The sequence below is a fragment of the Elephantulus edwardii genome, unplaced genomic scaffold (assembly GCF_000299155.1).
Source record: "Elephantulus edwardii isolate Elephantulus edwardi_28Jun2011 unplaced genomic scaffold, EleEdw1.0 scaffold00038, whole genome shotgun sequence".
NCBI classification, from domain to species: Eukaryota; Metazoa; Chordata; class Mammalia; order Macroscelidea; family Macroscelididae; genus Elephantulus; species Elephantulus edwardii.
The window spans coordinates 7785159-7812830 of NW_006399788.1; the positions used below are offsets into that span (position 1 = coordinate 7785159).

The window sequence follows — 27672 nt, forward strand, 5'->3', positions numbered from 1 at the left end:
TCTGTGTGTGTAGATATTTATCTCTGTGTATCTCTGGGTGTTTATCTCTGTGTGTGTAGATATTTATCTCTGTGTATCTCTGGGTGTTTCTCTGTACCTCTGTGCATCTCCATGTTGAGTGCGACTGTGTGCATAACAATGTAGAGTGAGTTAAGTGGAGTCTGTACTACTGTTTCTGGATCCATCATAGAGGAAAACTAAAGAGGAAATTGTTTCATTAAATCCTTAGGAAAACAGGGTAGACTTTGCCTTGCGGTTGCTTCAAAACAAGTATCTTCTCTTCTCTATGGAACCAAATCCTCTCATTCTGTAAGGCCCAAGTTCCCCCATTCATTCATTCAACAAATTATTACTGTATATAAGATGGCTGTGGTCTCTCTCCATAGTTTTGCTTCTTAAACTCCAACCACAGTGACTAATAATAACGACTAGGATGGTCATCATTTACCCATTTGTACAAAGACCCATAATTACACATTAGGCTCTGTGCTTAGAATGACTTTATGTCCATTACCTCATTCAATCTGTATGACCCACAAGATAGCTGATGTTATAAACATTTTACAGGTGAAATAAACAAGCCAACCTGGCAAGATTTTTCAGCTCCAAATTTCCACAACCAGTAAACAGGTAAGGAAGAACAATGGAGTTGTGTTTCTGGGCCTGTGCTCCAAGCTCATGGTTGAGTTTCTGAACAGTCCTCCCTGTAGAATTCCTGATTTGGGGATGGAGCTACTTCCACCTCTCAACACTGTAAACTCAGAAGGGAGGGGGCCTGAAACCTGACACTTCTGCGTGGTCCCCTGCGGGCCCTGACTCCTGTTGTACACAGGGACATCCACTCTGTGCCCTGCCCAGCTGAGCCTGAGTCAGAACCAAGTGCAGCGGCCAGAACGGCCAGTACGTGAGGGGAGAGCCGTGCTCCCAGCTGCTGTGGATACGGGCCAGCGGAGGCTGGAGGGAAATCCTCCACAGCATACACTCAGTGCTTGCTTGCTAGTTTATATATGCTGCTTGGAGGAGACCTCTTTGTAAGAAAACACACTCATACACATATTAACTTCCCTCCTTACTTCACTGCTGTGGAATGCCTTCTGCAACCACAACTGCTGGGAATGTCTTTTTCAGAAGTTAAGTCCCAAAAGAGAAATGGTTTGAAACTTTAAAACACATGCACGTATTTTCTTTAAAGGCAAGGCTCTCTAAACTTGCTAGTTTTAAAATAAGCCTGAAAGCCCAGGAGCTGACAAAACATTTGCTACATTTCTATATTCCAATGAAAGTCTGAATGTTATCTCTCTTGCCAGAGATAGTGCATCCAAGCTTCCAAAAGGCTTCAAAGAATTCACACATCCTTCTGGGTTTATCCCACTGATCCTTATGGAATCCCTAGGCCCGAAACTGTGGGAGTGACTGTCATCTATTTCTGAAAGAGAAATCAAGGCACAGCAAGGCAAAGGTCTTCCCTGCTCCAAGAGTTGGGATATAAGAGAGGGGAGGGGGCAGAAAGGCAGGGGTAGAGGACCGGAGCCCAGAGTCTCAGGCTTATGCCTGAATGACATTTAAAATCCACAGCATCCGTGAATGACTTGCAAATTCCAGAATGTGACAATCTGGGGCTATCGCCAATGGGGAAAAAAAAATTTGCTCATTTTGAAAGTCCAGCTGAATATTGCATCAGGGAAAGATGCAGGGAAGGCAAGGTAAGAAAAGTCAACAAGTCTGTAAGAATCCAAGTTCACAAGCTGGTCGAAAAGCTCAGCACTACACAAGTTTGCAAAAAGCCTATATGGTCCTTCTCCTTTTCTAAGCATTTATATTTCTTTCTCTGGCTTCTGGAGTTTGTCATTATATCCATCCAACTCTGAGAAGTCACAGTGGGAGTGACACTGGGGGCACAACCACACCAGGGGACACAGACTGTTGTGGCAACACCCCGGTGAGGACGTGCAGGCTGCTGAGCTCCACAACAGCTTGCTCAGTTAGCACGCCCCCTCCGCCTGTTGATAACAGTCCTGTAGCTTCATCTCAAGCTTGTCCCAGCTCTTGAAAGAAGTCTTCAAACACAGATGCAGTTTCCTAACTGCCAGGGTGGCACCTTCCTCAGAAACGCGAACAGAATGCATCAAAGGTGGCTTTGATTTTTCCTCATATCACTCGTGCCATTCCAGCTGGGCAGACAGGAAATCTCCCCAGCTTTCTGACCCTCTTTCTCCCTCACTCTTACAGTATTACAGCAATATGTTACTATCCTGGCTTCGCCTTTCCAGTCTTACTTCTATTTTCCAGTCTGATATGAAAGACAGTTATCCCTCTGTCATCTCGTTTAGGCCCCATCCTCGTCTCTGGTCTAGTCACTGATCCAGCCCACCTCACATACTTCTGGCACATTCACCATTAGGATCTTCATTATTCCTGCGCCTTGCTGGGACCCTTCTCGTGGCTCCCCGCTGCCTTCTAGATCAAGTCTGGATGAGGCTCCCAGTCAAGAGTCTAGCTGGAGCTGCCTTTCTGATCTCCTGTCCCAGCGGGAAGCTCCTCTCACTGCCATCCACACACCCACCCTGTAACCTCATTCTCAAGCCCTTGAAATTAGTTTATCTTCTCTATTGGAAGCTTATGGACTCTTCAGGGACAGTATCTTTTATTTACTCATTCACAATTATTTGTGGGATTGAATGTTTTTCAGGTGCTAGCTAGAAGTAGTAATGGCCTAGTAACTAGATGAGGACTTGAGGTGCTGACCCAAAGGTGGCGCCTCTCCAGCTGTTCGAATCTATCAGCAGTCTTGTGGGAGAAAACCAGAAAATCTCCTCTTGTGCAATTTATAGCTTGGAAACCCAGTGGATGATCAGCTGTGAGTTAGTTCTGACTCTACAGCAATGTGAGTTTAGAAAGGGTAATGGGACAGTGGTGGTTCAGTGCTTAGAGTCCCCACCTTCCATGTAGGAGGCCTGGGTTTGAATCCAGCCAATGAACCGCATGTACAGTCACCATGCATCAGCCAGTAGAGGTTTGTATGTTGCTGTGATGCCGAGCACGTTTCAGCAAAGCTTTCAGATAAAGGTGGACTCTGAAGCAAACCTTGGGGAATCTACTTCTAAAAACCAGTCAATGAAAACCCATGATGCATCTTAACAGTGCCATCTCCAGCTGCCATGGGGATGGCACGGGACCACACAGTGCTTTGTTTCATTGTTGATGGGATCACCAGGAGTAAGGGCTGACCCTATGGCAACTAACAACTCCAGCACAGGGGACCAGCAGCACATGCCCTGGGAGACAAAGGTGAGCCTGACAGGCGACCACCTTGCTGTCATGAGGCTCCAATTCCCATGGGGAGGACAGCCTATTCCTAAACCCCTCTCTGTTCTCTGCCAAACAGCTAATCCACTGAGATGGAGACACTTTCTTCTTTATTCCTCTATCACCTGCTTTCTGAGTCATTCATTTAGTCTTTGTATTATACTACCTACCTCACACTGTACTTTCTCTTTCTACATACTTTTGCCACCTAATTGAATTGTGAGAGTTGGTCAAGGGTAAGAGTGTGTGTTATTAAGTTTTGTATTATCCATACTTCCTAGGGCCAGCTGCACAGAATGTCATGAAAAGCATATTTAAAAAATGTATTTTGTTCTCACTGATTATACATACAGCATATCCTGATACAATAGTTTGACCTGTAAAATGTAGTGTTATTGACTGCATTCTTTGAGTTGTGCAACCATTCTCATTTTCTTTTTCTAAATTGTTCTTTCTGCATTAACATAAACTTCCTCGCTCCAAAGTTTCTAGCTAAACTTTTAGCTAAATTGTTTCTGTTGTCAATTTGATCCCTGTTGTCAGAAGATTATTGTTGTTGTTGTTGTTATGTGCCGTCGAGTTGCTTGCGACTCTTAGCGACCCTACGTAGCCCTAAACCCTGCTCTCTCCTGTGCCAATCGCACTGTCTCTGACACTCCCATCCCGATTACCCCAGCCACTGAATCAATCCACCTCATAGAGGGTCTTCCTCTCCTGCGCTGTCCCTCCACCCTCCCAAGCATGATGTCCCTCTCCAAGGACCGGTCTCGCCTGACAACATGTCCAAAGTATGTCAGACAGAGCCTCAGAATCCTTGCCTCCAGGGAGCAGCCCATTTTGACCCTTTCCAGGATGAATCTGTTTGTTTTCCTAGCAGTCCATGGTACCCTCAATACTCTTCTCTAGCACCACAGCTCAAAGGCATCAATTCTCCTTCTATCCTCCTTAGTCATTATCCATTTCTCTGATGCATAACAAGTGATAGCAAAGACTATGGCCTCTATCAGATGCACCTTAGTCTTCAGAGAGACACCATTGCTCTTCAGTACTTTGGGGAGGTCCCTAACATTAAATGCTCGAGGTAATTTTTTTTTTACTATTTTAGCCAAGTTATTGTTTGCTTTAAGAAGAATTTAAGTTTTAAAGGGGTTCATCCACTCTCTATGGTTCCAGAAAATCTGGGATCCATGAGAATTGTGAAAGTCTGTTCTGTACTCTACCCTCTTTTGATCAAGATTCTTCTACAGAATCTTTGGTCATAAGGTTCACAGATGGTAGCTGGGCACCATCCAATTCTTCAGCCTTATAGCAAAGGAGGCAGTTGTTCATGGAGGCAATCTTCTTTCTAGTCCTAATTCTTCTTCCTCTATTGTTCAAGGTGAATAGAGACCAGCTGTTACACCATGAATGGTCGGCCTAAAATTAATCACCATTGGTCCATATCATCATTACCTCATTCTTTTAAGACCCTCACTGGATCTTTCCTAATTCCTTCACCCCCTCACTCTACCCACCAAACTCTGCAACCTCGAGATTTCTCCCATCCCCACCCTCCAGCATCCCCTTCCTTCCCCTTCCCTCTTTTGACTTTGGTATTCTTCTATTTTTACAATAATGGTCTAATGCGGTATTTGTCCTTAAGAGATGTTGAGTGTCCTAATGCAGTCAGCTTTTTAAGATGCCTAGGCACTATGCAACCAACTAGAAGGTAGAACAGAAACACTAAACACATTATTAGAACAATTATGTGGGCTGTGTCATGAAACTTTAAACCTAAACCTCCAATGCAAGAAAACAAATCCCCTCAAATATTGCTGAATGAACCAATAATCTTAAAAGTATACCATCAGGAATTCAGCTTAGATATGTTGGGCTCCCAAGCCAAACATTTAATAAAGGTTCTGTTATTTGTTTAATGAAAAATAAACAGCTAGTTAGCCTCTCTTTATAACTTAAGCACTGCTTGGGTGACTTACAGACAGGAAACCTTTGCATATGAATTGTCTTCCCCTCCCCCCCCCCAGCAATTTTATACTTCTCTCCCTTCTTGAAAATTGAAGCTAATAAGCAGTTGTTGAATTGAATTAAAAGCTGATCTGATCCTCAGCACACGTTTGGATACTTTAGCCAAGTGGGTATTATCTGTAAAGAGTATGACTCATGTTGTACTAGAAGAGTCTGGCAGTGAAGTAATTAGCCCCTTTTGATTCACCAAATTGTGAATTCACCATTTAACAAGATGCCTGTAATAGTCTCTGGGCTGTGACTTGGGTCAGATGGATAAAAGTGAGAGGGAAGGAATTTCAGCAATGTCTGTTCTTTAGATCTGAGCGAAGCAGACCAGTTGGGGTGGGGGTGGGGGGGTGAGTGGGCTGAGCAGTGGTGGGCGTTGAGAGCTGAGGTCATGCTGAAGCCACGACAGGAAAAGACTGCAGTCTGTCTGGGCCCTCATCTTATGAATCAAGAGCTTTACCCTGCTGCTGGAAAACTGAATGTGCTCTGTGTCCTTTTCCAACCTGAAAGCACTTGGGTAGGTAACAGAGGCTTCTTTTTTTTTTTGTGAGCAAGCCAGCCCTGCTGTGCACAGGAAGCTGGCAGGACACCTGTTTCAGCAACTGTCCCTGACCTTGCAGTTCCATCTGCCCCGGCGAGGGTGCCCAGATCACAGACCAGGGAAGTCATGGCCCAGGCGAGCCCACTCACATCGCAGGGCACTACCTGCTGCTCCGCCTTCACCAACTTAAAATAAATGAGCTATCATTAGAACACTGGGTAACATTTTAAAGGTATTGTGTTTCTCTGCTTCTAGAAAGAGAGCTCTAGGTGGCCAGGGTTATACATTTAACCAATCTCCTTCTCTCCAGTGCCTAGCATAGCGTTTGTACTTGACTACAATGTATGATGAATGAACAGGCTAACAGTCAAATCACCTGTCTTAGCAACAGCTTAACAAGAACGAGGATGTGTTTTGCAATGAGGTTTTGGTGGCTTAGCAGTAAGGTATCGCTTTTTTTTTTTTTTAAATTTAGGTTGTTTATTTTTCATTTCAATGAACATCTACAGAGATTTTGGGATTCCATTCATTCTTTGTTGCACCCTTCTCCCCGCACAAACCCCTACCCCCTCCCCCCCCAATTTGCTAAAGCAAAAGAAAAACTCCCTCATTGGGAGGTATCGCTTTTTATGAAACATAAAGGTACATAGTTTTAATCCACCAGTTGATCCATGGGAGAAAGATGGGCAGTCTCCTTCCTCCATGTGATTTACTGCCTCTGAAAACCCACTGGTGGATCAGCTATGGGTTGGTTCCAAGTTGATGGGACACAACAATAAAAAGCATAACTCAAGTGACCCGAGAGCGTCCACACCCACTGGAGGCTCAGACTGGGCACCACCAGCCCCAAGCTGTCACAGACCACCCTACAGAATCAATTTCTCAGTCAGGGAAGACAGCTGCTCTCTCTGGCCCAGCTCAAGTTCCCCCACTTCTGCCACAGAGCATCCTTCCCACTTACCCCTCCCCATTAATCTCTCCCTTCTCCAAACTACCACAAAATTATCTGTCCAAATCATGGTGCTGGGTGCACACTCTTCATTCATCCCATCTAAAAAACCAATTTGAATGTGATGCATTCATTCATCTAATTTAACAAATAAGTATAATGCCATTAAATTATTTATCTCTTCATAGAAACAATTACATTGGTATTGAAATTTTTCAAAGAGTTTCATCTACAACTACCTGGCCAAGAACCAGATTCCTAGGTTTTTCCAGGATGTGACCAATTAAAAAAAATTGTGTTCTGTTATTCCCATAACTAGCCTTTTTCCTTTCATACGCCTTGATTTTTAATTTGGAAAATAGGTCACCTTAAAACCACATCTCCTGGGTCACTGGTGGTGATGTCTGGCAATCCCTGAACACACAGAGGTTCTCATTACACAGAAGGATTGCAAGTCAGAGCGAGGTAAGATCTTTTACATTCTATCGTCCACATTCCCTATGATTTGGGAGAGCTACAGCTTCATTGTGATAGCAAGTCTAGAAATTCAATTACAGTGGATTTTAACCACAGCTCTTTAATGAAGATGATAGATAGATAGATAGATAGATAGATAGATAGATAGATAGATGATAGATAGATAGCCAGCCAGCCATCAAGAGATAACTACAGTCAAGTCATTACTAACTCAAGATGTCTTTATGTCCAACAGAATGAAATGTTACCTGGCCCTGCATTATCTCATGACCACCAGCAGGTTCAAGTCCATTGTCACACTCACTGTGCCAACCCCACTCACCAAGGAGCTCCCTCATCGTCACTGAACATGATATCCTCGTCCAGGATATCTGTTTTGATAACCCAAGTAATCAAAAACCATGTTCTATTCTGATCCACAAGGCTTTCACTGGCTGGTTTTTGGAAATCGATTGTCAGGTCTGTCTCCCTAGTCTCTTGGGTTAAATGCTTTGCTGAAACCTGTCCATGGGTGATGTTGCTGGTATTTGAAATCTTGGTGCCACAGCAACATATAAATAAGGGACCACAGTTTGACAAACTGAGTGTGGCACAAATTGTCCAACTGCTACTATTTATCTTCTCATTATAAAGAAGACCCTACACATATTTTAGTTATCTCACAACTACCTAGGCAAGGAGATGTATATTCAAGCTCTGAGGGACCACAACCTTCTAAATTGCATGGAGATGAAAATAGACGCCCTTTCTTTCCTAAATCACCCTAGTGCGACCTTTTGCAACTAGATTTTGCTGGGGGACTAAACCCCTGTCAAGGAAGAGCTCAGGCCTTCATGGGATTAATTATTTCTGAAAAGATGACCCCCAGGCCTCTACCCTCAGCAACACACAGATGCTGACAGATAAGGTTGCTGCTGGGAAGGCAACCTTGATGCATTTGGCAGCTGAATGTGACTAATAAAAATCCTGGGCTCCTGGAATTTAAAAAATGTACAAGAGCCGCAGGCCCTGTGGTGGTCAGAAGAAAGGGCTTTTTTCAGGGCTCAGCGTCCTCCTAGAAGGATGTGAGGAGGGCAGAGGGGAGGGGCACCACATTCTCCACTCAGACACAATCGACTTGCCCGCTATCTTTATGACCCCTCAACACTTCCTGGGCTGCCTACTGTCACACAGGAGAAACTGACGCTCAGAGGCCACTCCGGGCACATGCAACAGCTAAACATCCAGCTCGGGAAATTCCAATCCATTCTGGTAACCTAAGTGCTTTATGCAAAACAGCATTAAAAATGGACAGGAAAGTAGGCAGAGTTGGGTGAGGTAGTAAAGAAAAGACCAGAGTGTTGTCTGATCCAAAAACATGAGCCCAGCCAGTAGCACCTCTATGAGCACATTACACAGCAATGTGCAAAACAGCAGGGCACAGAGGTTTGCTCAGAAAGGCATCTGGATTTGTAATCTCTCCTTATCTAATGCTTTCCCCAAATTGTCCGTTCACCACAGACAGGAAACGAAACCTTTGCATTTGAGTCTCTGAAATCCTGGGAGGTTTGGTTGGAGCTCTGGTTTCTGGGTTTAAAAAAAATCCATTCACTTGGAACCTAGTGTATTTCAAATTTTATTATTTGCTTCTGCTTACCTCCTTTTAAGAAGATCCTGGGGACTAACCTCCCTCATTTTCCTTCTATGCAGCCAGAGCTTTAGATCACAGAGTCTAGAAACCCAGTCAGTGCAGGAATAACCCAAGTCTCTACCAGGATGGGGACCCTCGGGTCCTGCCTCCAACTCAGGGATTTAAAACTTACAATGTACAGTGAGAAGTATGGTGTCAGAAAAGGGGAGAGCTACAGTCCTCCTAATTAACTTCCCAGATGAAACGAACCAGTAATGGGAAATCAGTGGTAGTGCTAACCTATCAGAGGGCTTCAGAGTTGGCAAAGCACTATTAAAGAAATCATTTGACTCCTCTACAGAACAATCTAAGCTACCTCATAAATGCTGGGAACATTCTGTGCAATTTGGATGGAGAAACCACTGCTCTGGATTGCAGCCTGCCCTGTTCAACTGAAAGAACGGAAGGGATGTGACCAGTATTCTGTCTTCTGGGCAACAGAGGCGAAACCCATGCAATCTCCTTCAGTGGGATCACTCACATGAAGACAGTATATCTTCTCCTTCCTCTAGAATTGGGTTGATGAAGTGCCAGGGAGTCCCCATGGATGCCCCAATGCAGACAGAGGAGTCCACGGAAGCAGTTAGCTCATCAAGTGAAATTCCATCAGCCAGTCTCCAGAGCTGAGTGACTCATGCTTCTGGCATCCCAGAGTGGGACGAATTTGGTCTAAAGTGATGCAGTTTTCTTCCATTCTCTGCTCAGGGAATTCTAGAGCATTCTGTAGAAGGTAAGGCTCATCCTGTCTGGCAGGCTACAATCTGCCCCTGGTGTTTAGAAGTCATCATGGGTAAATGTTACAGTGTTGAGCCCACGCTCTTGCAGAGTAAGGGAAGGAAGAGAGGGGGATATTCTCATCCTTTCATTGACCCTTTATGCTTGGAGTCCCACGGCATGGGGAGTGCATTTTCTCTCTCACTGCTGCCAAGGAGGTAACTGACCCTCCAGCAGGTTTTGGAGGCTAGGAATTCCACAGGAGGAGACTGCTGTTTTCCCCCTCAGAGCTGCTAAATTGGTCTGTAGACTCACAGTGCAAATCCCTACAGACTATGCCACGAAAGTCCCTTAACCTTTAGCAATGACTTAAAAGTGAACTAATACTTACTCATTTATAAACATAAATTCCTCCCCAAACTGGGGGAAGTTGGAGAGGGTTTAGACTCTCACATTTCAATGTGGAAGAAGAATGAGGTACACAGTCTGCAGGTGTATTTAAGGCCATGGTTTTCAAGGGGCCAGAGAAGGAGCAGGGAGTGAGTCCTAGCACACACACCAGCCGATTTCCCTTCACCATAAATTCTCTGTCCCTCAGTTACACGATGTGTTAACTCACAACAGCCAGCAGTGAGTGCCCTTCACAAGGAGGCTGCATTTTCAAGAGTCACTGGGCAATCATCCATTCCTGGTACCTTCCCAATGTACCAGATCCCTATCTGCTCAAAATGTTCCTGGCAGGAGCGCATGCACTTCCTCTCTGAAGTGCTTCAGAGACAAGGAGCTCGTCCACTGCCTGGGGCACCCAATCCACGTGGGCACAGCTCTGAGTGTTAAGAAATTCTCTCAATGAACTAAACTATTTTCCATGTATTTCTCATCAGCCTTTGTTTTTGGAATTAGAATGAATCACAACCCTTTTTCTCCTTGACCGTTAGTAGACTAGTTAGTAGACACAGTTAGTAGACTAGTTAGTAGACACAGTTAGTAGACTGTGACTCATGACCACTGAACAGTAGGTGAGAACCTTGGCCTATCCGCACCATCACCATGATCTCTGCTCAAGCCCACTACTGTAGTCACAGTGTCGATTCATCTCGTGGATCTTCCCATCTTTCACTGACTCTACCTTTCCCAGCGTGATGTCTTCTTTTACCAAGGATTGCTGTTATTAGGTGCCGCTGAGTGGACCACGATCCACAGCAACTCTACAAATAGCAGATATTGCCTTACCCTGTGCCATCTTCACAGCTCCGATACACTTGAACCCACTGTTACAGTCCCTGGGTCAATCCATCCTGGGGCAGGTCTTCATTCATTCACCGGCGCTCTACATTACCAAGCATGATGTCTTTCACCAAGGCCTGGCCTCTCTTAACAACATATCATGCTTCACCTTTGGGCCACTAGGCACCATCGCAATAAATGGAGAAAGGACTGAAATTGTTAACAATTTCATCTTACTTGGATCCACAAATCAACTCCCTTGGTACCAGAGAAGATAAAAATGAAAGAATGAAAACTTGACTTTTCTGTAAACTTTCATTAAAATCACAATTAAAAAAAATCAGAAGATGTATAACATTGGGAATACCCACTGTCAAGTACCTTTCCAAAGTTCTATGGAGTAAATTATGTCTGTTTAATGACTAAGGCACATTGGATCCAATCCACGGTCTTCTGCATCTGAAAGTTGGACAATGACTAAGGAAGATAGAAGAAAAGTATGGAATAGCCCACGGACTGCCAAAAGGATGAACAAACATGTCTGAGAGAAAGTACATGGTTGTACTCCTTGGTAGGAGCTCCTTAGAGACAAGGATGGTGAAACTTTGTCTACATACACTTTAAATATTTTAAGGGAACCAACACATCAACCCCTAAAGCTCTTTTCTTGACAAACTATCTTCAGTTCTTCACTGGATGTGGTTTCCTGACCTTCTCTATCTCGGCAGCTCTCTGTCTGTGGCCTGGTGAGGAGAGAGCCTCTGCATTCTGCTCTTGGTCCAAAGGGGGCAGCATTTAAGGAGATAATTTTTCCATCACTGCCAGTTTACAGTGACATTTTAGGCAGCTACATCCTATTCTTGGCCAATCAATATTGAACTTTCAGTCTGCCAATCCTTTCAATTTTTTCAGATAAGCAGTCCTTCTCTCTAGCTTGTGTTCTTATGGTTGTTTTTTTCTCCCCTGATCCTTTATGTAGGACTTTATATTTATCCCTAATGTGGTAGAGTTTGATTCCACAATTTTATATCCTGCACATCTCTCCTACTTCTGTATCTCTTAGCACACTACAAGTCGCATCACCTATGAGAGGGTCAGGAGTTCGAATCTCCCAGGTGCTCTGCAGGAGGAGGATGGGCAGTCTCTCCCCCTGTAAGGACGACAGCATCAGCTGCCTGAAGGAGGGGCACGGTGATCAGAGCCCCTCACAGGCAGTGAGTCTGGGTCTGTATTTTACAGGAGCCTGGGTGGCATGGAGCATTACCCGTCGAGCTGTTAATGGAAAGGGTGATCTCACCAGCCTCTCTGAGGAGCAGGATGAGACAGACAGTCTGCTCCTATAAAGACTTGGAGTCATGAAAGCTCAATGGGGTTGTTTGATTCTGTCCTGAGTTAAAATCAACTTGGCGACAGTGAGTTTACAGAGTTTTTATGCACTGTATCAATACACATTTTCATCTTCACCCAAATATCTGCTGCAGGAGCAGAACCTGAAGAGCAGCAGCAGAGGCCAGACAGCACGTTCACACTAACTTAATGAACAAACGCTTCTCCCGGGTATCATTAGTCAGTAGGATGACCCACCTCACTGAGTGTCTCCCAGCCTACGCTTCTTCGTCTCGTTCACGAAAACCTAATATGGACTTTCTTTAGCCAACAGGAATGATTCTATGACTTCAGCCACTGACACAGGCTAATACATGAGGTATTTTGGAGAAATGTCTTGGCATCCCACAAATGACTGCCTGGAGGTGGTCTAGGCAGGGGCTCCACAGGCCAGCTCTGTCAGTCAGCGAGAGCTGTAACCACAAAGCCCTGCACGGAAGAATTTTCCAACTCATAAGGATTCTCCCAGACACCCTGACACCTAGTGCCCTGCATGACCTACTTTCAGCAGATACCAAGAGGAAGAAACTAGAGGGGCGTGCTCTTGCATTGAGGTTTCCCGAGTCTGTGGTTGAAGAGAATGAGTCAGCTCACAGCAACCGGCGTGATTTACTGTGACAGAGAGGGAGGCCTTCTAGGAAAGCACGAAGCATGAAAGGCTGTGGAGGTCATTCACCGTTTGAGTCAGATGGCAACCCTAAAAGTCTTCCCTGGAGTACTGTAAATTCATTTAGGGTTTGAGCTTCTTGCCTTGCAAGGATCCTCCAGCTTCTCCATAGTATACATCTTGTCTTCTCAAGTTCTAACACTCTGGAGGCCAAGGATTACGTTTTCCTTCCCTAAAGTGCTCCAAGTCAATGTGTGAGTGTAACAGGCATTAGATAATTTCCAGAATAAAGGCAGGACCTTTTCCAGAATTAAGGTAGGACTTAAACCTTCCTGCTGTGTAATCACAACCTTTCCAGAATGAAGCATGTGTATACACATATACATACTTTGGCTATAACAGTACCTTTACAGAAAACTGCCAGAAGTTCAAGCTAGGTTTAGAAGAGGCTTTGGCACCAGGGATATCATTGCTGGTGTCAAATGGCTTCTGGCTGAAGGCAAAGAATACCAGAATGTCTATATGTTTTATTGACTATGCAAAAGCATTTGACTGTGTGAATCATAACAAACTATGGCTAACTTTAAGAAGAATGAGATTTCTAGAACACTTAATTATGCTTATATGAAATCTATACCTAGACCAAGAAGCTGCTGCATGAACAGAGCAAGGGAACACTGCATGACTTAAATTCAAGAAAGGTGAGTGTCAAGGTTGCATTCTCTCTCCATATCCATTCAATCTGTATGTGAATTATGAACAAATCATTCACGAAGCTGAACTTTATAAATAAAAATGTGGTATCAGGATTGGAGGAAGACACATCAACAACTTGCAGTATGCAGATGGCACCAGCTTACTTGCTGAAAGCAAGGAAGACTGGACGTGCTTGCCACAGAAAATCAAGGACTACAGCCTTCAATAGGACTACATCTCAGCATCAAAGAAAAAAAAAATGCTCACTGCTGGACCAATAGGCAAAATCATTATTGTTGTTATGTGCTGTCAAGTTGGAACCGACTCATAGAAGACCCTCCAGCAGTTTTTCAGAAGCAGTAAATCTCATGCAAAAGATTTCTCATCCTCCCATGGAGAAGCTGGTGGATCTGAACTGAATGACTTTGAGATTGCAGCGCAGTTTCTTACCAATATAGTTACAGATGAAGAAAAGATTGAAATTGCCAATGATTTCATCTTACTTGGATTAACAATCAACACCGCTGGCACCAGCAGTCAGGGGATCAGGAGATTCAGAACACTGGGGAAGTCTGCTGTCAGGGACTTCTCAAAAGTTCTGAAGAGTAATGATGTCAGTTTAAAGATGAAGGTGCACCTGATTCAAGCCCTGATCTTTCCAATCACCTGCTATATATCATCTGAGAGTTAGACAAGGAATAAGGACGACAGAAGAAGTGTTATCTTTGAGTTGTAGCATCATTTCTTCCCTTTGTTTTGGCTTCTCGGTATTCTAGTGCAATTTTCAGAATCTCTTCTGATACTCATTTTGGTCTTTTCTTCTGTCTCTGTCTTTGTAATGACTTTCTGTTCTCTTCGTGGATGTTATCTTTAATGTGATTATCACAAAGTTCATCTGGTTTTTTAAATCTGGGTGGGAAAGATTCAAGGTTGCATTTTGGCTCTTATGGATTTGGTTTAATATTCTTTGGCTTCAATTTTAATTTATACATGAGTAGTTGATGGTCTGTTCCACAGTCAGCACCTGACCTGGTTTTCAAAGCTGACAGAATAAACAGTCTGTCAAGGAGAAAGTGGAACCAGAGTCCTCCTTGGAGGCAAGGATGGTGAAACTCGGTCTCACATGCTTTGGGCATGTTATCAGGAGGGGTTAGCCCATGGAAAAAGGCATCATGCTTGGAAAGGTGGAGGGACAGCACAAGAAATGAAGACCCTCAACAAGATGGATTGACAGTGTAATAGTAAAGGGCTCAAGTGTGTCGGAGTTGAAGAAGATGCCTCAGGATAGGGCAAGGTTCAGATCTGTTGTTCATAGGGTCACTATTAGTCCAAATCAACTTGACAGCACAGAACAACAGTCCAAAACGTAAGGCGAATACATTTCTATGTATTAAAGGGTACTTCATCCAAACAACTAAATGAAGACTATTTATGGCCTACTCAACAGGTGTCCTATTGTTCTATCTAAACTGTGGCCTTTATATTTTCCTCTCACAAGTCACAACATATTGTTCTTTTCTCATATATTCTTAGAGTACACCAAATCCACAGGGCATGTGTCCAAAGTATGAGTAGATATTAAGCTTCAGACCTGTCAACCTCATCTCAGCTGAAAGGACAAGAACACTTTTAGCAGAGATGCTCCAAATATTGCTATTTTTTTAAAACATGACTAGATGAGATCCTTATACAGTTTCTTTAGTGTTCCTCATGCTGATGACTGCTTTGTTTACCATGAGTTTATGATTTGGATGTGAGCTTGTCTGAACCACACTTTCCCTCCCTGCTCTTTATAACATCATAGAATGTGACTGACCAGTTTCCTCTGACCCATGCATCCTCTATCTAAGAGCTGTGCTCATAGGCTTTCAAGAGCTTATTTATTTTTTTTTTAAACAGAGAGACATCATGCTTGGGAGGGTGGAGGGACGGCGCAGAAGGGGAAGACCCTCTATGAGGTGGATTGATTCAGTGACTGGGGTAATCGGACGGGTGTGTGAGAGGCAGTGAGAGTGGCACAGGATAGAACAGGGTTTAGGGCTGTTGTACATAGGGTTGCTATGAGTCACAAGCGACTCAATGGCACATAACAACAACAACAACAACAACAACAACAACATCACCAGGATTGTCTCCAAAGGCACCTTCAAGTGGACAGAAATCTCTGGCTTATGGTTAACAGCCAACCACATTAATAGCTTCTACCACTCTTAGCTCTTACATTTTACAGATTTAATCCTTCCAATGAATTGGAAGACACTGAAGGGCAGGAATCATGTCTTATTCATCATTGTTTTCAACAGAAAACATGCCAGACACATAATAAGAATAATGATCTCCAACTTTTAAACTTTCTTCTCCTCAAGAATGAGTCCTATAAGTCATTATTCGTTTGGTAGAGAACTTCTTAAAATAAAATAGTAAACTAAACTGGAGTGAGAAATACATAAAACGAAATCATTCCTTTATAGAAGTGATGTGTTTAATAGGATAATAAGATTATTTATAACATCTTTAATGGGGCTCTATTGAGCCTAGCATTTCAGGATAATCCATTTGAGAATATCAAGTAAAGTCCCACCCAGGCTTCCTGGCACATGCAAGTTATTGATGGCTTGAATAAGAAGAAGGTGGGCCAAAATGGCATTGGGTTTTGGATTGAGAAAATTAAGCAATCCATCTGTTACTAGAAAAAAATGACCGAAAAAGAACTCTGTGAGTGGTACTTCAACAGATAAGTGTTTACTGAATTCCTGTTGCACATCAATGACAGTGCCTTGTCTTTGAAGGGGAAATAGATCACATCAAAAGAAAAACTTTAACTGTGCAGGATGGCTATACAGCACTATTATAACAGAGACATTACAAATCAATGTATTTAGTACACAGAAATAGGTTCGCTTACAGTTTCAAACAAAACACAAACCCATTGCTTTCTAGTCTGAACTGACTCAGAGCTGCCCCTCTAGGTGTTTTTTGAGGCTATAATCTGTGCAGGAGGAGTTTGCCCATCTTTTTCCCCTGGAGCAGTTGGTGGATTTGAGTTGGCAGTGCAACTTTTTACCCCCTAGGCCACCACCGTCTTTCCCTAGCTGCTATTGTTGTTAGATACTACTGAGTCAAGCATGACCTACAGCAACGCCTTGAAAACCAGATCTGAACACTGTTCTATCCTGTGCCATCTTCACACTTCCTGACATACTTGAGTCCATTGCAGCAGTCACTGTGTCAGTCCAACTGGTTGAGTGTCTTGCCCTCTTTCATTAGCCCTCCACTTTTCCATATGTGATATCCTTCTCCAAGGAGTAGCCTCTCCCAACAACATAACCAAAGTATGTGAGAAAGACGAAACTATCATCCATTCCTCCAACAAGCACTCTGTACTTTCTTTAAGACATATCTGTTCTCCTGATATTCAGGACTCTTCTCCAACATAACAACTCAAAAGCATCAATTCTTCTTCTGTTAGCCTTATTTGCTGTCCAGATCTCAGATGAATAGCAAGTAACTGAAAAGACTATAACCTGAATCAAGTGTATCCTAATCCTCAAAGTGACATCATTACTCCCCAGTAATCTGGAGAGGTACTTGACTGCAAACATCTCCTGATCTCCTGACTGCTAATACTACATATGTTGATTGTGGGTCCAAGTAAGATAAAGTAATTGACAGTTTAAATCTTTTGTCCATCTATCAGAATTTTCATTTTCTTGACATTGAGATATAATCCATATTAAAGCTGTAGTCTCTGATCTTCTGAAGCAAGGACTTCAAGTCTTCCTCACTTTCTCTCTTAATCATTAGAGAGATACAAATAAAAACTACAGTGAGATACTATCTCACCTTGAGAAAAAAAAAGGCACCAATTAGAAAAACTGTAAATGCTAGGAGGGTTGTTGGGATATTAGAACTAATATCCACTGTGAATGGGATTGTAAAATGACAAAAACCATGTGGGAAACCATATGATGTCTCCTCAAAACAGCTAGAAATAGAAATTTGTTATGATCCATCAATATCACTCACAGGGAGAGTCACAGAGTGTTAGTAGCAAAGGCACAAAAAGACATATGCACTTGTGTCAATACAGTATTACTGACAATGCAAAAAAGATGGGAACCTGAGTGTCCATCAAGGAACAAACCAGATAAACAAAAAGTGGTATCTACATACCATGGAATACCATGCAGCTAAAAAGAATACTGACAAGTTTGTAAAGAATTACACAGATGAATCTAAAGGACATTATACTAAATCAAGTAAGTTAGTTTTGAAAAGGGCAAAGATATGATCCCACTTTAATGAAAAGGGCAAATATAGGCATATATGTAGAAATAAATGCTCTATGACAGCTACCAGGGGTGGAAGGTTGAGGGAAGGGGACTCATTCTCTAAGCAATAGGCAATACTAAATGGGGAAAAGAAATCTTCAACGTGAGTAAAGTGTGTACAACTTGACCAAGATAAATGATGTTACTCAAAAGTACACAAGATCATTCATGGCCAAGGACAGCACCCTTGGGTCCAGCAAGACCACCATCGCCCCCTCCCCTCCACCAAGTGGTCCAACTGCACCTCGAAGTAGGTATCACTACTCCTGCCTTCTACAAATGGAGAAGGGGGTCTGAGAGTGGTGAACAGACCCGCTCTAGGTAGAAATAGTTCTTAGCAGCAATAGTCAAGAAATCAAAAGATGTGGTACACTGAGATCTTCTGTTCAGGATCTATTGTTGTTGAGTGTTGTCGAGTCATAGGCAACTCATAGCCACCCTATGAATAAAGGACCTGAACACTTGTATAAGTTTCATCGTTTCTCTAAGTTCATAGAGTTTCTGGAGAAAAGCTGTTTTGGAAGTGGATGCAACTCCTGCTTCTAAGCTTGTTTTAATCTGAGAGATCCCCAAAACACTGTCCATCATGGATAACCATTATCGCATTTGTCACACCAGTGTCAGTGTTTCCCATCACAGCAACCACGGGGTACCTCTTTACAGACAAGTGACAGAGCAGTGATATATTACTTAGAAAAGTGTTTGACTGAAAACAATGCCTGAGGGCCACAGATTAAAATCACCGATCCTTGGTTTGGTAGCATAACCTTCTGTCTAGGCTCAGAGCAATTCTATGAATAATAGATCTAACCCTTGCCCTCTCCTATACCATCTCCACAATCTGAGGCCAGCCATCCCCAATGAACTCACTGTGGCAAACACTCTGTAGTCCAGAGGGCAGAAAATGTCAGGAAACTATCTTCTAACAGAATAAGAAGGCACGCAGCTCTAACCCAGGACTGCCAATAAAGTGTTTAAGTGGGCTTCCCTTCCCCCTTCACACCAACACCCCTGTTCAGGATGAAGAAGCCAGAGAGTCTTCACCTCATTCCCAAATGAGAGGCCCAAAAATGAATAAGACAATTTCTTTGTTAAAAAAATATTAATCACTATTGGACTATGCTCACCATTACCCTGTCTTTTCTGTTTCCGCTGGATCGTTCTCATTTCCTTCATCCACTCCCTCCATCCACCAAATTGTGCAGCCCTGTGATTTCACCCCTGCCCATCCTTACTCTCTGCTCCCAAAACTTACCTCCTTGTATCCCCATACATGTTTTTCATAATAATAATAATTACAAAAATAATACCAAAACCCAAAAAGTACACAAGAGTAGAGAACATTATTGGAAAATGCTATAACATTTACAACTGAAACAATTGCATTATTCACCAGAAAACAAAAAGATAATAATACTTGTTACTTAAGTAGAAATAGATACATATATGTGTACAGCATATACAGGAGGATCTATCTATCTATCTATCTATCTATCTATCTATCTATCTATCTATGTTGTTATCATTGTTATGAGTCATTGAGTCAACTATGACTCACAGCAATCCTGTGAACACTATCTCTGAGCCCTGTCTTAACCTGAGGCAGTCTCACTGTCCCCGACACATCTACCCCCATTATTTCAGTTATTGTGTCAATACATCTCATTCGTGGTGTAACTCTATAGCACTGACTCTCCACCCTTCCAAGTATGATGTCTTTCTCCAAGGACTGCATTTCCTGTCAACATGCCTAAAGTGTGTCAGACAAAGTTTCAGAATATTTGCCTCCATGGAGCTACTTGATTCACTTACTCCAAGACAGACCTGTTTGTTCTCTTGGCAGTCCATGATATGTTCAATACTCTTCTCTAGCACCATGACTCAAAGGCATTGATTCTTCTGTCATCTTTTTTCAATATCCAGCTCTCTGATGCATAGAAAGTAATTGCAAAGACCATGGCCTGGATATGGCATACCTTACTCTCTAGTCTGACACTCTTACTCTCCAGCACTCTGGACGGGTCCCTGACAGCAGGCTTTCCTAATGCAAGTTGTCTTTTGATTTCTTGACTACTGATGCCAAGAGTGTTGACTGTGGAACTAAGCAAGCTGAAATTGTTAACAATCCCAATCTCTTCTCCACCTATTATGGTGCTGCCAATTGGCCCAGTAGTTAGAATCTTGATTTTCTTGATGTTGAGTTTCAACTCATATTGAAGACTGAGAAGAATGGAAATCCTACAACACTTGATCATGATGCATACATATTCATATAATAAACCACATAGGAGTAACAGCCCTGGATCCTTCCTAGTCATAACTAAACACAACACTGGGCTGGCTGAATGAATTTGAAGGCTTAGAACCACTATCTCATGGGAAAACTCAGTCCATTGGCATAACACAGTTGGTAAAAGTTGTACTTTACTTCCTTTTTTCGTAGGTAGCTTTTGAAGTGTAAAAGCTGGCAAGCAACATCTGAAATACAATATTTCCCCTTGTCTGGAGCAAAAGAGAAAGGAAGAAACCAAAGGCTTAAGGAAGATGCTAACTTATAGGACCAACCCACAGCTTATACAAGCCATAGCTTCATCTGTCCTGAGAACAGAAGAGCCAGACAGTGCTGGGCTCCCTCTTCCCAAGGACTTGACTAGGGACACAATAGATGGTGCAAGATAGAATTGAGGACATGTAGCACAAAATTAAAGTCTTTAAAAAACAAAAAGGTCAGACAGCAGAATTTAGAGGAATCCTGAGACCATAATCCTGAGATGCCCTTAAATTTTGAACTGAAATTACTCCCTGATGGCTGTCACTTTTTAACTAAATAAGTCACTGATCTCCGAATCCTTTCAATTAAAAAAAAAATTATATGTGATTTTCAACATTTACTCTAACGTAAAGAAAGTCAAATGTTGAGGAGAGGACAAGAAGCTATTTTAATGGAAACGGAACAAACTGGATTAAAAGAAGAAGAATGAAAGCACAATGTGGAAAATGCAACCAACGTCACTGAGTAGTTGTTTAGATATTGTTAAACAGGAACATTATCTGCTATGTAAAGTTTCACTGATAGCACAAGAAATATTTAAATTTTAAAAATTCAGTCAAAAATATAGCATATATAGAAAAATACAGAAGCCTGTTTGCCATCCCCAAATGCTAACTAGTATTAATCTGGTACTGGAACGATAATCTGAGAGCTTAAAAATACGTAGTCCTATAGTGTGAGAGAGAATATGATTTAGGTCTAGGGTGAAGCCCAACATCTGCATCTTGAAAGTAATTCTGATCCCCAGAGAGATCTGAGGACAGCAACCCAGTGTTAGTCAGCCTCGAAGATGGGTTGCCAATGACCTCCACCAACTGCTGTTTCATACAGTCCTTTCTCACACTGTACCAGGGCTGGTCCATGACAAATAAAATACAATAGACACGGTGATGCGTCTATTCTGAGGTTAGGTTATAAAAGACTTTGTTGTTGTTGTTCTTATGTGCCGTCGAGTCGCTTGCGACTCATAGCGACCTTATGTACAACAGCCCTAAACTCTGTCCTGTCCTGTGACAATTGCACTGTCTCTGACACTCCCATCCTGATTACTCCAGTCACTGAATCAATCCACCTCATAGAGGGCCTTCCCCTCCTGCGCTGTCCCTCCACCCTACCAAGCATGATGTCTCTCTCCAAGGACCGGTCCCTCCTTACAACATGTCCAAAGTATGTTAGACAGAACCTCAGAATCCTTGTCTCCAAGGAGCCACCCGGTTTAACCCTTTCCAGGACAAATCTGCTTGTTTTCCTAGCAGTCCATGGTATTCTCAGTACTCTTCTCCAGCAACACAGCTCAAAGACATCAATTCTCCTTCTATCCTCCTTAGTCATTGTCCAACGCTCTGATGCATAACAAGTGATAGCAAAGACCATGGCCTGTATCAGACGCACCTTAGTCTCCAGAGAGACACCATTGCTCTCCAGTACTTTGGAGAGGTCCCTAACAGCAGACTTTCCCATGGCAATACGTCTTTAGGTTCTGTTTTAATTTTTCTCTTTCTCCCTTCAGTCACTTGTTCTAAAAGAGGACAAGTGCCAGTGTCGTAAGGGCACTCAGACAGCTTACAGAGAGGCCCAAGTGAAGAGGATCTAAGGGCGAACTCTGGCCAACGAATGCAAGGTACAAAAACCTGTAGACCTCCAGTGAGTGAGCGTACAGCGTAATATTATAATAATCCTGTAACTACTCCTTTTTTTCCCCCCAAGTTTCTTATCTTATTTTGTGGGTTTTTTCACTAGTTTATTTACAAAATTCTAATACAAATTCAAGATGCATCTTCTGAACACCAAGAGGGGAGGCCTACCCTAACTTGGTATGATGTGGAGGCACTCTTTGGGGGAAAAGGTTTTTAGACACAAAGAACAGACTGAGGAGAAAGCACAGAAATATAGAGATAAGAATTGAGGATAAGTCATTTGGTGCTGCCCAAGTATAAGCTGTGGATCTGTGTATGAGTGATGAGAAATAATGCTTGAGAGGTGGGCAGAAAGGCCTTCTGTTTCATGATCAGGAACTTTCCTTTGGATCAGGAAAATATATTACTTATGAAGTTGTGCATAACAAACCACCTCCAAATTGTACAGTAGAAAACAACTAACATTTATTTTCGCAGAGTTCCTGAAAGGCAGAAATCCAGGAGCATCTTAGCTCAGGGATTGTGCAGTCTTTAATGAGGTTATAATCATACCGTCGGCTGGTGCTGGAGGGCCCTCCTGTATGCTCACTCACTGGAGGTCTACAGGTTTTTTGTACCTTGCATTCGTTGGCCAGAGTCCGCCCTTAGATCCTCTTCACTTGGGCCTCTCTGTAAGCTGTCTGAGTGCCCTTACGACACTGGCACTTGTCCTCTTTTAGAACAAGTGACTGAAGGGAGAAAGAGAAAAATTAAAACAGAACCTAAAGACGTATTGCCATGGGAAAGTCGGGTCGCTATGAGTCGCAGGCGACTCGATGGCACATAACAACAACAACAACAACAGTTACAGGAACAGAGAGAACTGTTCATATGGAGTCATTAAGAGTGGTCACTTGCCTCTACGTTGTTGATGAATGAGTTGTCGAATTTGAACCCAGGAATCCTTTTGTCACTGCACACCACACCCACGTCTTCCGTGTGCTTGCAGTCAGTGACGCCCCAGCCATTGGAAGAACAGGCTGCCAGGGTGGCCTCCCTGCCAGTGCAGTGGACATTGTCCAACCAGATGGGCCCTGAGGGGAGGAGAAAAGAAAGAAAATAAGTGCCACCTCAAAGAAATGCTGAGTCCGAGAGCACCAGTGTTTCACACTGACTGATCTGCTCACCCTCTTATCTTTACCTGTCTTGCCTTAATTCTGGCATCTGTACCTGGCCATAGAACAATGCTTATTATGGTAACATAGTGTGTACAGTTTTAGGCCACCTGGATTCCCTTGTCTGAGTAAACAACTGATGTGATTTGATTCTGTAGTAGTTTGAACATGATAAAAAAATAGAAATCAGAGGGCACATGCTAGAGTAGAAAGATCATAAACTTTGGATACTAAGCTGAGTTTCCATTTTATCACATCTCACAGCTGTTATAACCCAGGTCCAAGTACTTTCTTTCTCAGTAAAGTGAAAGTAGTAAAACTTGACTGACAGAGTTGTTGATTAGAGATTATTATACAGCTTGCAAATTACTGAGAAGCAGTGATGTCAATTTGAGGACTAAGGTGCATTTGATTCAGGTCATGGTTTTTCTGTTCACTTGCTATGCATCTGAGAGCTGGATAATAAATAAGGCTGACAGTAAAACTGATGATTTTGAGCTATGGTAGTGGAGAAGAGTACTGAATATCCCATGGACTGCCAAAAAAACAAACAAATATGGCGAGGAGAAAGTGCAGCCACAGTTCTCCTTGGAAGCAAAGATGATAAAGCTTCATCTCATATTACTTTGGGCATGTTGCTAGGAAAAGCTATTTCTTGGAGAGAGGCATTATGCTTGGAAAGGTGTAGGGCCGGTGAAAGAGGAGACCCTCAACCAGATGGACTGGCACAATGAGTTCAGCAATGAGCTTTAGTGTGTCAGGAAGTGTGAGCTCTAGTGTGTCAGGAAGTGTGAGGATGTCACAGAAGAGGTCAAAGTTCAGATCTGGCATGTAACCTAGTTTATTGTGCCTACAGTAGGTTCTTGAAAATTGCAACCATGAAGATGATCGTTATTTTAGTTACATGGATGGGCTACAAACCTGTGTCCCCTTCCAGCTTAAGTACAAGTTGAACTCTGACCTTTCATGGTAAAGTTAGCTATCTTTCAATGGAAGGTTTAATGTACTTAAGGCATTTTCATAGGTCTTACCTTCTTTGACCTTCCCCAAATCCCAGAGAAGAGGATGTCTGTTGTTGTTCTGTGCCCTGAAGTCCACCACAATGCACAGTGACCCTGAGAACAATGCATCTCAAGTTTGCCCAATCCTATGCCATTCTCACCATCGCCAATACACTGGAGCCTATTGTTAGAGTCACTGTGTTAATCTGTCCTGTTGAGGGTCTTCCTCTTTCACTGACACTCCACCTTTTCCACATAAGGTCCTTTTCCAAGAACTGGCCCCTCCTGATAATATGCCCAAAGTATGTGAGATGAAGTTTCAATATCCTTGCCAGTAAGGAGCAACCTAGTTGCACCTTCTCCGAAACAGATTTGTTTTTACTTTGGGCCATCTATGGGATAGCCAATGTTCTTTGCCAACATCACAATTCAAAGATATCAATTTTTCTTCCATCAACCTCATTCACTGCCCAACTTACAGACAAATGAGAAGCAACTGAAAAGATCGTGACATGAATCAGTTACCCTTTTGTCTTTACATTTATATCCTTGCTCTTTAGAAATTTGCATAGGTTCTTTTTTATTGTTTTTAATTCTTCCATTTTACTCATGGTCGTTGTACTCAATATTTAAAAAGGCATGCAGAGTACTGTATTCCCATGATATGAAAGTACTTAATAAAATCTAAGTATGCTTTGCATAGGTTCTTGACAAGAGATTTTTCCAGTGTACCACATCTTTTGATTTCTTGACTGCTACTACCATGAGTGTTCTTGGAGAAGGACATCACGCTTGGGAAGGTAGGGGGATGGCAAAAGAGAGGAAGACCCTTAACTAGGTGGATTGACACAGTGACTGCAGCAATGAGTTTGAGGGTATCAGCAATTATGAGGTTCACAGAAAATAGGACAAGGTTCAGATCTGTTGTTCATAGGGCTGCTATGAGTCATACTTGACTTGATGACACCTAACTGCGGCTACCATGAGTGCTGACTGTGGATTCCTATGAAACTAAATCCTTGACAATTTCAATTTTTTTTTCCTCCCATCTCTTATAATGTTGCCTGTTGGTCCCACGGGGAGGGTTTCTGTTTTCTTGATGTAAGATGCAATCCATATTGAAGACTGTAGTTTTTTCATCTTCTGCAGTAAGGGCTTCAAGTCTTTTTCACTTTCAGCAAGGCAGGCTGTGTCATCTGCATAATGCACGTTGTTGATGAGTCTTCCTCCAATCCTGATGCTACATTCTTTGTCAGATAGTCCAGCTTCTTAAACAAAATGCTCAGCAAATAGCTTGAACAGGTATAGATAAAGGATACAAGATACAACTCTGACACACACCTTTGCTCATTTTAAACCATGCAAGTGTTTCACTGGCAGATGTTAACATTCCCAGTAGGCAGATACAGAGCTCTGGCTTAGGGAGGACAATGTTTGGCTACAAGCACTGATACCTGTAACCAGCCCCCGGGTCGCCAACTCCTGGTCTGTGCTTCCTGTCTGCTGAGTCACCTGAGACCCACCACAGAGACGCCTCCTCTCATTTAGGAAGGCAGATGACAGCAGGGCTGCCAAGCAGCCAGGCAAGCTGCTCACTTGGTGTTCCTTTACCTGCCTTGCACTAAGTAGTGAATTCAGTGTGCAAAGCAACAGGGTCTCCAAATTGTGATTATTTTTTTTTCTTTTTAGAAATGGCACTAAATCCAGAACAAAGAAAGACCTTGCAGCTTTCTCATGGCTTATTTTAGAAATGTACAGCACCGTGAAGTCAGATAAACTTGGGTTTGAGTGCACCTGACATAAATATGGGCACTGTGCAACTTAGGCAGCAACTAACCAAGCCTGTTTCCCTCTTCTGTAGTCGTGAATGATGCTCAGTAAACAGATGCTGCAAATGAGATAAGGTCAGTCCTGCACATGTCAGATCCCCTTTCCCCTTTCTTCTTCCAGTAAACCAGAAAAGTGTTCTATTGCTTCCATGACGTAAGAATAAGTAGGTTAAACTACTGTATGCCAAGCCTTATTGGCTCACTGGAGACTGGTAGGATACTCTGGACTATGTCCCTTAGTAACCTTTAGAAACTGGTTCAGCACTGGGAAAATTCAGAAATTCAGAAAAGTCAGCACTGTGACTCAACTTTTGCTCTAATATAAGCCAGGCTTCTAGATGACCAATACCACCAACGAAGTATCCATTCCTCGGACAATCAACCATACAAGCTCAAAGGCAGCATTATTAGCACAGGAGCAGGTTCAGAAGGTAAGAAGGGGTAGGAAAGAAAGGAACATCGTTACATTGTGGATATTGTAAATCATTTCATAAAACAAAAAGGTGTATGAATATTTGAATGGAAAGCAAACTTTCTCTGTAAACTTTGACTAAAATAACAATTAAAAAAAAAAAAAGCAAGTACATGCCGAATTAAGAGACTAGAAAGCCAAGAAAACAATCTGAGGTTTTTCTAGGTCATGGAAGATCAGGGCCAATTCCTTGACTTCAAGGCCTGATAAATGTGCCTGCTGTGATGGATGCCTCGTCAGGCTCAAAAATGAGGGAACCTTGACACGTTGTAAGGAACAAAGAGATTATTGAAAACATCTGGGCTGAGGTTTTCTTCTCCAACTGGTTTCTCCATTTGGCCTGGTTTCCAAGCCATCAAGCTCCACTAAAACACTCATTCTCCAACCGATTGCTGTTTCAACCACAAACCAATGTTTGTCTTGCTGAGCGCTAGCAACGAAAAAGACCCTCCACTTTGGAAGTGGGGTTTCCTCTGGAGCAAGCTGCTGAAGGAGCAGAGATGACAAAAAGAACTGGTGCCCTTATTTTAGCTGCAGTGAAAGAAAATATACCGGTTAAGGAAATGGGAAGCAACCGTATACAATTTGCTTTATTTGTGGTAAATAAAGCAATTGAAATGAGCACTGTGAAGCATCAATTGGAGTAAAATTAACTAAAAGAGCTGCTCACTCCTATAGCTTCAATGGACTCACAATAATCCTATTCCCTATTCTCCGGAGTCCCTGAGTAGCATAACTGAAAGAAAGGTTGGAAGTTCAAGTCAACCAAGAGGCACCTCAGAGAAAAGGCCGGGTGATCTCATTCCAAATAAACAGCCATTGAAAACCCTATGGAGAATGGCTCTACTCTGACACACCTGGGGTACACCAGAAATAAGAATTGACTCATTTTAGGAGCTTACAGCAAACGATTACTTGTTACATTGTTGTTGTTGTCATGTGCTATTGAGTCACCTGTGATCCATAGCAACCCTATGTACAGCAGCTCTGAAGCCTGCCCTGTCCTGAGCCAGTCTCCCTAATTCTGACACACCAACTCTCATTGTCCCAGTTATTGTATCAATCCATCTCATCTGGGGACTTCTCCTGCACTGTCCCTCCACCCTGTAAGA

General features: G+C 42.8%; 1 protein-coding gene across 1 annotated transcript in view; it reads right to left on the reverse strand.

Annotated features, from left to right (window-relative positions):
- Positions 1-27672, reverse strand: part of LOXL2 (lysyl oxidase-like 2) — a 103077-nt gene that overhangs the window by 68352 nt on the left and 7053 nt on the right. The window contains exon 2 of the mRNA XM_006884908.1: positions 23002-23177. Coding sequence (XP_006884970.1) covers positions 23002-23177 — 176 coding nt within the window. The remainder of the gene's footprint in view (positions 1-23001; positions 23178-27672) is intronic.